This window comes from Syngnathus typhle, linkage group LG2 (assembly GCF_033458585.1).
Source record: "Syngnathus typhle isolate RoL2023-S1 ecotype Sweden linkage group LG2, RoL_Styp_1.0, whole genome shotgun sequence".
Taxonomy (NCBI): Eukaryota; Metazoa; Chordata; class Actinopteri; order Syngnathiformes; family Syngnathidae; genus Syngnathus; species Syngnathus typhle.
In genome coordinates, this window is record NC_083739.1 from 6,661,913 (window position 1) to 6,672,513 (window position 10,601).

At 42.1% G+C, this 10,601-nt stretch overlaps 1 protein-coding gene across 1 annotated transcript; it reads right to left on the bottom strand.

Annotated features, from left to right (window-relative positions):
• Window positions 1-1,613: 1,613 nt before the first annotated feature.
• On the bottom strand, window positions 1,614-5,113 carry LOC133149860 (SLIT and NTRK-like protein 5). The gene has a single exon (XM_061272041.1). It carries the CDS (start codon window positions 5,111-5,113, stop codon window positions 2,486-2,488), a length of 2,628 nt encoding a protein of 875 aa, XP_061128025.1. The 3' UTR covers window positions 1,614-2,485.
• Window positions 5,114-10,601: the final 5,488 nt, after the last annotated feature.

Below are 10,601 nucleotides of genomic sequence, written 5' to 3' on the forward strand. Positions count from 1 at the left end.
GCAGGACTCCACACACGCACGCATAGGCACACACGTACACAAACACATATGCACAAACTCACACGTTTTTGTGAGTCCATACAACTGTGGACAGGTCACTTGCTCATAACGTTGTTGAAACTCGGCTTTCAGGCTGGCACATACTTGCACGCACTCATGGATTCCGTCAAATTTTGTTTCCTTTTTGCATTGCATCTTCTTCAAAATTCTATGATTGTCGAATCTTAACAAGCTTTCACCCCTATTGAACAGCATCCTTTTTTTTCCTCAACGATTGGCCACTTTAGCAGAAAATAGTGTTCATATATAGTATAATAAACCAAAGTGCTTCTACGTCAGAATCTGTCAGGCAAAATTATTGCAAGGCCAAAATATGCATATGGAGACAAGCACATTCATTACCCCCCCCCCACACACACACACACACAAACATCCTGGCTATGAGTCATTGCCTCTGCTACACGTCTGTGACATGTCCACAGTTGCATTCAGTTCCAGGACTCCTCATCTTCCAAATGGTGCCTTCTGCTCTCTTCGGGCCTTTCATGAAAAGACGGCGTCTAATTTGCTACACAAAGGTGAGCATGTTGAAACAAAGAAAAACTGACATTCAAAGAAATAGCCAAGAGGATTCAAATCATTTCTGCTCGTCATATCTGCATGCTGATTTTCAATAAACCTTCGTACGTACATTGTGGATTTAAGTAGGTCAACTACTTACAGTTCATTTCCAAAAAACACACACTCAGGACCTTAACACATTGAATCCGATTAGCTGTAAAAGCTGCCTTCTTTGAATCCAAAGGCAGAATAAGAATACTACTACTACTAGAATAATAATAATAATAATAAAAAATAAAAATCTTACTTCCGCTCTGATGAACTTGCTATGCTCTTGAGTGCTAATCTTGACATTGAATTTACTAACTGGAATCGTCCCACATCCACAACATAGTCAAGATCCATTTTAAAAGGGCTATTGAATTGTTTGATTATTGAAAGTAGTTTGGGACTCACTCTTGACAATGGCAGTATTTACATCAAGAGCAATATTCCAGTCTGGAACTGTAGGGGTACACTTGTCTGTCACAGGAAATACAAGTAGGGTGCAAAAGTGAAATACTTTCAATTCACTTTTCATTTCATCATACAGAAAAATCAAAACCATCAAAAAAATAAGTAAAAAAAAAATATATATATATTCATCATATAATATGTCACTAATTTCATCAATGTGGTACTACTGCATACCGATTTTTGCAGCTCGCTGTATATTCCTCAAAGTACTTATTTTGTAACCTTGGTAGTTGTCCTTCAGCTTGGAAACATTCCTGAACCCTTTTGAGTACCTGGGTAAGGTGCAAATTGTTACCATGGAGTCCATAGTTTCATAATACCTTTTGGTAACTACCTTTTCAAAAACGGCCAGTTCAACCCACCGACAGCCTTGCGCCACACATATCATGAGAACCGACATCATGTTTATTTGATGACAACAACATAGTTTGGTCAATATAGTGCAAGAAGTGCAAAGCAATCCAAAACATAGACGCAATAAGGGATAGAGATTCTGCCAATGCTTGTATAAAAATAGGTGTTACATAGATTAAAATAGCAACATTACACAACAAAATCAAAACTTCAAATATCATTTAAGATGTTTTGCTTCGATAAATCTATATATTGAGAATCAATACCCCAATTTATTTTAATATAATAATCTTTTATATGAGTGTTTATGAACTTGCCTTTTGATTCCCCAAAAGTACTGAAAGCATACAAAGACAATTTTCCCCTCCTCCTCATCAATTGGCACAGTCTTTTTTTTCATTTTTTTTCCATGTATCTTCGGGGTGTGCCAGTTCCCGCAAAAACTAGAAAGCCACTTTACATTGCCAAGCTACAGGAAATGAAACTATAAAACAAAAGCTTCTTTTTTTTTTTTCATTCTCCAGAAAACTGTGCTGTATGATGACACAGGTAATGTTGATGTTGAATCAAAAGTTTGATATTGAAAAGACATGGCAGGTTATATCAATAAATACTTACTTACAGACTACAGCAGGAAATATTCCTACACAGTTTTATCATCTGCTGTACAGTGTTTTTGTTTGTATGTTTGTTTTCTATTGTTGTTGTTTTGTCCAGGGGTGATTGTATCAACATTTTTTTTTCTTTTCTGACTCTGACAATATACCCTATGCACGGTTATATTCCTGAATTTGAAGCTGGACATACTTAGACACTTCAAATTAGTAATCATTGCTATATAAAAATAAAATTTGCATCATTAGTTGGCAATTGTGTTCATCCCCGGTTTTTGTAATGTCACGTTGCACAAATAAGTAGATGGTTCGGCACGCCCTGCAGGGCTCATCCACTTTTCTCCTGCTTGTCCTTGTTTGCGCCAAGGCACCCAAGAAACTGAATTTCCCGAAGGGTTGAAATGGGACAAAATGCTCCATTGCATGAATGACTCTGTGGCTCAGAACTGGCTGAAGGTGGTCTGTTTCTCAAGAACTTCGAGGTAATCAGGCTCAGACTGCAGTTTTGCTTTTAGCTCCAAGTATTCATTTCTGTTGGGTTCCACATAAACAGTACTGGGTGACGTGCCGTAGAGCACCGTTTCTCTTATCCTGTCTGGGTGCAAGAACTGACGCCTGACATCAAAATTTGGGTTGTAGGTATATGCCACTGGGCCTGTGTATTTGTACTCTACATTTCCCCCAACTGGAAGGGATGGGATGGACTGATGAGGGGACTGCTTATCAGCCTCAAGGATGCCTCTAAAGAAATGGTCTGCATCCTGGACTGGAGAGGGGTTGTCCATTGGTTCAATGGTGCTCACCCTGAACGCAGGGCTCCTCATCATGCTGTGATTCCTCTCCTCGTCTGGGGTACTTCTGTAAGTCACCTTGAGCTCGTGAAGGTCACGATAATCCTCCACTGCATTTCCTTCCCTTGATCTGTAAATGGGGTTTTTGCACATGTGACCCATCGGATGTGGAATGTACTCATAAACGTGACCAGCCGGGGCCTTCACTTTGGTGCCAGAGCGGTTGCTGTAGAGGCTGTACTGCAAATTGAAGGAGCTAACATCAGAGTTGTTGGTGCTGGTGCGGTCGCTCTGGGATTTTTTGCGCTTCTTCATCACCACAACAAATAAGCCTGCTGCCACAAAGACTGACATTATGAAGACAAGCAAGAGGCTCAAGATTAGGACTGACAGGGGTACAGTGCTGCTGGAGGAGTTGAACTTGTGTGGGGCATCTGTGAGGATGGCCCGGTCGTCTAATGGCTCCTCGGTAGGGGGGGTTGGTGAGACATAGGCATCAGAGTTGTCAGGGCACAGCTGCTCCGATGAGATCGAGCGAAGGTCCATTTTTGCGTGACGTTTGGGTGTCTCGCACACAATCTCGTTGACCACTGTGCCTGCACTGAGCTGCTCAAGCCATATCTTCATACCCACTAAATCACAGGAGCAGTCCCAGGGGTTTTCAAAAAGATCTATCTGCACCAGTAGCTTGAGCTGATCCAACACACCGCTTACAGGCAGGTTTTGAAACTGGTTGTTGCGCAAATTCAGTCGAGACAAGGAGAGGCTGGAAAAAATGCCCACCGGTAATGTTTTCAGGAGGTTATTATTGAGAAATAGCAGCTGGAGATTGGTAAGGTAACGAAATGTGCCAGAGTCAACCTCCTTGATTTTATTGTACTCTAAATAAAGATATTGCAAATTCTGCAACCCAAAAAACATTTCCCCTGTGAGCCTGTCCATGAGATTACCATTTAAATACAGCCTACGCAGATTTGTTAAATCCCCAAAAGCCCTGTCATGGATCACGGTTATTCTGTTGTTTCCCAGGTGAAGCAAATCCAATCCAACGGCATCGATAAAATCTGATCTTCGTACCACGGGAATATAATTTCCCGTCAGATACATCTTTTTCGGATTGTATGGCTTGGGCTTTAGGTCGGAGATGTTTTCGATCTTTCTCTCTTGGCAATTTACATTCAATCCAATTTCGGATATCTGCAGGTTGCACGTGCAAGCAGTGGGGCAGTCCAAAGGCACAGGCGATTTGGTCTGAAAAGCAATGATGGGGCCATAGTTGTAAGGGCTACCGCCTGGGAGTCGCGAAGTGGGCTTTAACCTAGTTCGATTGAATTGTCGTGTGCCCTTGGTAGGTCTGGAAGAGGACCGAAAGACAGCAGATGAGGTGGCTGAGGATGTGGCAGCAGCCGGTGTGGTCTGGTAATATCCGTTGGTGCTGCTCGGGGGCGCTTGCCTTCCCGAGTCCTCTTGGGGCCTCCTCGGGCATAGTTCCTGCTTGGACACCTCATCCAGGTCCCTCCCGTGCAGCCTGAAGGGTGTCTCACAGACCACTTCTCCCACCAGAGCCGTGTAGGCAATACTCTCCAGCCAGGCCTTGAGAGCGATCAGCTCGCATGAGCAGTTCCATGGATTCTCTTCCAGCTGTAATTCCACAACCTTGTCCATGTGCTCTAGGAGGCCAACATATGGAAACATCTTCAACCGGTTCCCCCGCAGGTCCAAATGCGTCAGCGGGACATTGCGAAAGATATTGGGAGGCAGGAAAGAGAGTAGATTGTCATTCAGAATCATCACTGTCAGTTGGTGCAGTTTGCTCAGGGTGTTGGGCTCAATGTTGCTGATGTAATTATAATCAATTTGTAGATATTCCAAACTCTCCAGTCCTACAAATGTGTCATCTCTCAGAATGTCAATTTTGTTGTTATTCAGGTGCAACCTCTTTAATCCCTGGAGTCCGTTGAAGGCACCTGTTTCAATTTCTGAGATGTCATTGTTCCCCAAGTGCAGGATGGTCACTCCAGTGTAATTGATAAAATCATTGACCGACAGTTTTTTCAGCAAGTTCCCCGTCAGCAGGAGGTGGTAAGCGGGGAATTGAACCGGGCTAATCTCCGTCACTCTGATGATTCCTCGGTTCTCGCAGCTGACGGTTAGGATGCCTTCCTTCTCGTCACATGTGCACAGGTTGCGGCAGATCTCCCCGTAATTGTCATACATCTCGACCAGCCACAGAGATGATGCAATCACAAGGATTATATTCAGGGCCCAGAAATGCATGTTTCCTGGGAGAAGCTGCCCCAGCTCACTCAAGTGCGGTGGCAATATGAGGTGTCATCTAGGGAAGGAAAGAAAAAGGATGGGTGCTGTTTTACACATGTACAAATGTCACAGTTCAAAACACAAGTTTCAGAATGCGTTCCCAGAAGGCATATCGGTCACCAGCATTTGAAAAAGCAAATTTAAGCGGGCCTACAAACACCACCTAATTATGCAGGCAAGGGATGCGATTTTATTCTGAGGGTGCCCTGATAAACAAAGCATATTTGCACAATTTTAATATGCTGAGTATATTACGTAAAAGCAGCGGGTAAAGTTTTTACATTGGGAATCTTTTTTATAAAACTCTAGCGGGTAGAAGGACACGGTGACACGTCAAGTAAAATGTCATAGGTTACTAGAGGACTTCTTGTCAGAACAAATATCCATCTAGATATGGATATTTTTGATTATATAAATAGTACATGTTATTTGATTTTTCAAACAAACACTGCAGCCTTCCCATCCCATCGCCAAAAGATTTATCACTCATCCCACATAACCAACATCAGTGGGTGGGCGGGATCAACATAAAATAAATTGTGCTCCCATGAACAAAAAGACTGCGGTGACTATCTTAAAAAAAGAACAGGTGGAAATCTCATCAGCCGTTTGGTATTAAACAAAAGTCAATGCCAAAAGGCAAATTATTTGGTGCCACTGTATTTTATAAAAGGGCTAATATTTTTGATCATGTTATCGATGTGAAATGTGCCTTGATAGTTTTGCTCTCTCTTTCCCCTTGTCTCGCTCACACACACACGCACACGTGCACACACGCACACACGAATGCGCACACACAACAACCCCTTCCCCTCCTTAAAAGACCACAAAAGCTTTCACGCCAGCGCTGTAGACATCCCAAAATCTGCCTCATTTTAATACACCAGCAACATGCACTTGGCATTTATGAGGACTTTAGATCTGGTGAATTTTCACATTCTTGTGCATTTTGTTCCTGTGGGCAATTTGCAATGCGTAAAACTACCGCGGGGATATCACAGAGACTATTATTTCTCCTGCGCACACCTATATTAACAGAAAAAGCAACTTCAGTGACGCCAAAACCATTTCAGCACCGTGGATAGCTCAGCCCTATTCTAATGCGTATGTCTCGGGTTAATGAAGATCCGCTTACCGTGCAGATGCCTGTAAACGCCAACGCAGCCCGCAATAACAACAACAAAATAAAAATAAAATGAAAAATACATCACGCCCATGGCCCTTCTTCGGGTTCGGGTCTTGATGCAAACATAGATTTTGGTCTACCACCCCGGTGTCGGCTGTAGGAGAATCCTTAAGATTCAAGTCTCCTCTGCGTTTAGCTCCATAACACAGTCTCATTGACGAGTCAGCTGGCGCGCCGATATTGGCTCCAGTCTTCTTCCAGCAAATGAATTTAGCAGTGTCATTTCAAAGAAACCCAGAGCCAAAGTTGCGAGACACGAAATAGAAAAAAAAAAAAAGATGTTGTTTGAGGGAGGAAAAAAAAGAAGGAAAAGCGGAAGATAATGCACTGTAATCCCACATTAGAGGAGACGAGCGCCGTGACTTTCATTCATGGGCACGTAGGGAGAAGCACGAATCTCCCCCCTCCCTCCTCCCTTCCTCCGCGTCTGCTGCCACTGGCGCTGCGGCGTGCACCAGCCCGTGTCTTGGTGTGCACTTTTCCCCCCTCACGCCAAGCATACGGTGTCTAATTCAGTGCATGTGTCCGTGCAAGAATACACAAATCCTCTTCTTCTGGCGGCTTTCAGCTCATCGGAAACGTTGCAACTAGTGGAACTTGACGTTGGTTGATTGGTTGGTTGCATGGCGCAAACTGGTGGCGCTCATTAACATCTAAAGCGCCAAACGCTTCGAGGAACAATTACCGCCGTGTGGCTGCATGCACGAAAGGCATAAATCCTCCAATTCGCACGGCTGCCATGGCAAGGGAATGAAAAGCGATTTAATGCAAAAGTCTATAAGGGGGTACGCGTTGGAGGAGGAGGCGAGATACTGGGGAAGGGAGGGGGGAAGTTAAGGAGAGGGCGTCTCACAGACGAACCGTAGGGGGCGGTACAGTGACGAAGGAAACAAAAAGGTGCGTGCTTCCATGTAATGTTTTCTTTTTCATTTAAGCCACACCCCCAGCTTTTAGAGGCCAACTTGCTTTTAATTTCACTGACCAAAGTACTGTTAAACTATTTTCTTCAAACAGGAACTGCAGCGACCAGCACGGGTAATTAACTGCAAGGATCTTGAAGGTGTGAAACGCACTTCGAACCTTTTCTTTTACTGTATGACGTCAAGTATGCTTATTCTCTAGTTCGCCTCCATCCAAATTGATCCTGCAAACGTCCAAATTTCTAATCTCCCGTAGTTCAAAGTCTTGTATTTGAGGTTCATTGAATTATTATTATTATTGCTTTATTACAGTTCGATTTAGGCTGGGTGACAGTCCATGGCTGAATAAAACCGGACAGGAGATACTCATAAGGTCGTCAATAATTGACATTCTTATTCATTTTTATTAGAGTTTTCCATGTTACTGCGACAGCCAAAATCTCAAATTTTATTATTGATAACTGACTAAAGATGGATTATACTTCACATCTCAAGTGACACAAATTCAATTTTCTGGTCTCAAGTGGCACAAAGAATAAATTCGGACATTGATCGAAAACAGCCGCTTCCAAATGTGAATAAAATCAGCTATCTGTCAAGCTTTCTGAAGCTTAAGCAGACACATCATAAATGTATATACCCCATCAATTTGATCTTGATGTCACAACAGCAAATATTATCTATATCTGTGTTGATAAAAGAAATAATATTGCACTGGAACATTTGCCCTTCCATTTAAATCCAACTCACTGTATGCTCGAACTGGATGTGCAACAATCTGCATACCTTCTGACTTTATTATTTGTTCACAAGTGTATTTATTTTCTATCCCTCTGCAGAGCTAAATTCATAATAAGACACGGGCTACAAGAACTTTGACAAGTCAACAGTATCATCCTTTGATTCCAACACACCCACTACTATCCTTATCCGTTGAGGGTTCAGTACGCTTACAGTTCGGCTAAATGACTGGGTTATCAGGTTAGTGAGGTTCACAAACATACTCGAACATCATTCGTTAGCCCCCGTTACACTTACATTTGATTAGATATCAAAGCTGTGAGGTGTCCACGGGTCAAGAAAATAACCAGTTGTGTATCTCTTCTCTTGACCAGGATAATATCAAATATCTGGATTAAGCTTATAGTATCACACATTTACAAGAGATATTCTTTGAAAGAAACACAACTTCTGAAGGATTATGCTTAATCCATTTTTGCATCAAATACTTAGCTGCAATGCTGAGAAGCACGACGAAAATGCAGCTTATTTGTCCCATGGTGAATGTGTTACCCTGTTACCCTTTTTAGTGCAGAACAAGAAATGTTAAAGCACTTAACAAGAACCGTAAAGCAAAATCAAATTAAAGCAAGCATATGGTGGCTTGCCATGTCTAAGAGATTTCCCACTTAGTCAGTATTGTGTGGTAATAAGTCAACTCTTCAGCCTTTTTTAGCATGTGGAGAATGGTAATAAGCGGATGTGGCATGAATGCTACTTCCCAGAAATTAGCCATGTGGATGCGTGCATGGGTTTATCTTAAAGTCTTAGGCACTGTAATCGTATTAGGAGTGGACAGTCCCATGGAAACAGTAAGGGCCGAATCAAGGGAATTTTGTTTTGGAACATCACAACAAATAACTGGATGCAGTTTGTCCCAGTATCAGTTGGCTCACAAACACTGGATATGTGTAAATTGCATGTGTGTGTCTGTGTGTGCTTTAGAGCAGCATTACTTAATAAAAGCTAATAGGTTCGTGCAAACTCCAATGCTATTATCATAAATCTACCACGTAAAGCATCGTATGATAATTAGGTCTAGGGTTAAGTCATTAATGCAAATGAAGATTCACGCTACATTTAACTAAATTATCTTTTTCACTCACTGTTTTATTCCTACAAATAGTATGGAACTATAATTATTTATTGAGTGTGTCTGGAAAACATGCAAAACACTTGCATAACATCTAATGCATAATGGAAAGACCTTGTGCGTAAATTATGGTCATTTATTCAAATATTTTGATATTCTAATGACTTCCAAAGGAATAAGTAACACAACTCTCTGGTCATTGATTTGACGCCGCTATTGACTTTGTATGGGTAATATAGTATCAGAGGTCACATATTTTGTCAAACTCATTATGAGATTTACAGATTGATCCTTTTGATTTTTAGATATTGGAGGAAATTGTTTTATGGGAGTAATATATGACATTATTATTATTATTAATAATACGAATAATACCAATAATAATAATAATAATAATAATAATAATAATAATCTGCATTGACACAAACATCTCACAGTTGTGGTTTTGATGTGGAATTTGCTAGTTCTCCCCAGGCCTGTTTTTATATTTGTGCCCTGAAATTGACTGGTGACTAGTTTAGAATGTAGCCTGCCTCTCGCCCAAAGTTAGCTGTGATAAACTCCATCACACCTGCAACCCGACAGAAGATAAGTGGTCATAGCGAATGGATGGATAGAAAAGAAAAATAATAAAGGAGGCCTATCAGAACGTCTTAGCAAGTGAGACTCTGAAGGAAGCTGATGGGTCCCAGTAGGCCAAATGTGACGCAGCTGAGGCAAGAACCAGCACATACGTAGGAAGAGTTCAGCTAGTGAGGCTATGGAGAACAACTACCGGATAGCTTCAAAGAAATTTTGGTCCAACATCCGACGTCTCAGTACGGAGAGGCAGTGCATCATTAACACTGCTACTGACCTCGCCTCAGGACAATGTGAGTTTGTGGGCAGAATACTAGATTATACCGACACTCCTTCCCATGAGGAAACAGAGTCTGGGGACTTAGGTGGGCACTTCCATGTGTTTCAAGCCGCTGAAATGGTTGAAAAGCTTAACAGTGGGAGGGCCTTGGAGTTCAACGACATCCCACTGGAGTTCCTACAAACTTCAGATGTTGTGGGCCCTTTTCAGGTTGACACATTTCTGCAATATCACATAGACATTAAGGGACATCCCTCTGGTCTAGCTGAACAGGGTAGTGGTCCCTTTATTTAAGGGGTACCAGAGGATGTGTTGTAGTGGATAACATTCCTCAAGCTCCGTGTTAAAGTTGATTCGGGGGTGCTGGAGAGGTGGTTCTATCTGGAAATAGAATTCAAACTCAGGAGAAACAGTGTGTTTTTTCTTCTTCAGTGTAGTAGTTCTAAATCCTCAGCAAGGTCCTGGAAGATGCCTGGAAGTTCACCAAACCAGTTTGTGTGCATTGTTGACTTGAAGAAGAGATTCGACCATGTTGGTCAGCAAGTCCTCGGTAGGGTGTTCCAGGATCCCCAAATACGGCCTGGTTGATAGCAGTAGGATTTACAATC

Bases quoted from the DNA above. Each gene is read 5' to 3' on its own strand.
- LOC133149860 (XM_061272041.1), bottom strand. From the start codon at position 5,113: ATGCATTTCTGGGCCCTGAATATAATCCTTGTGATTGCATCATCTCTG.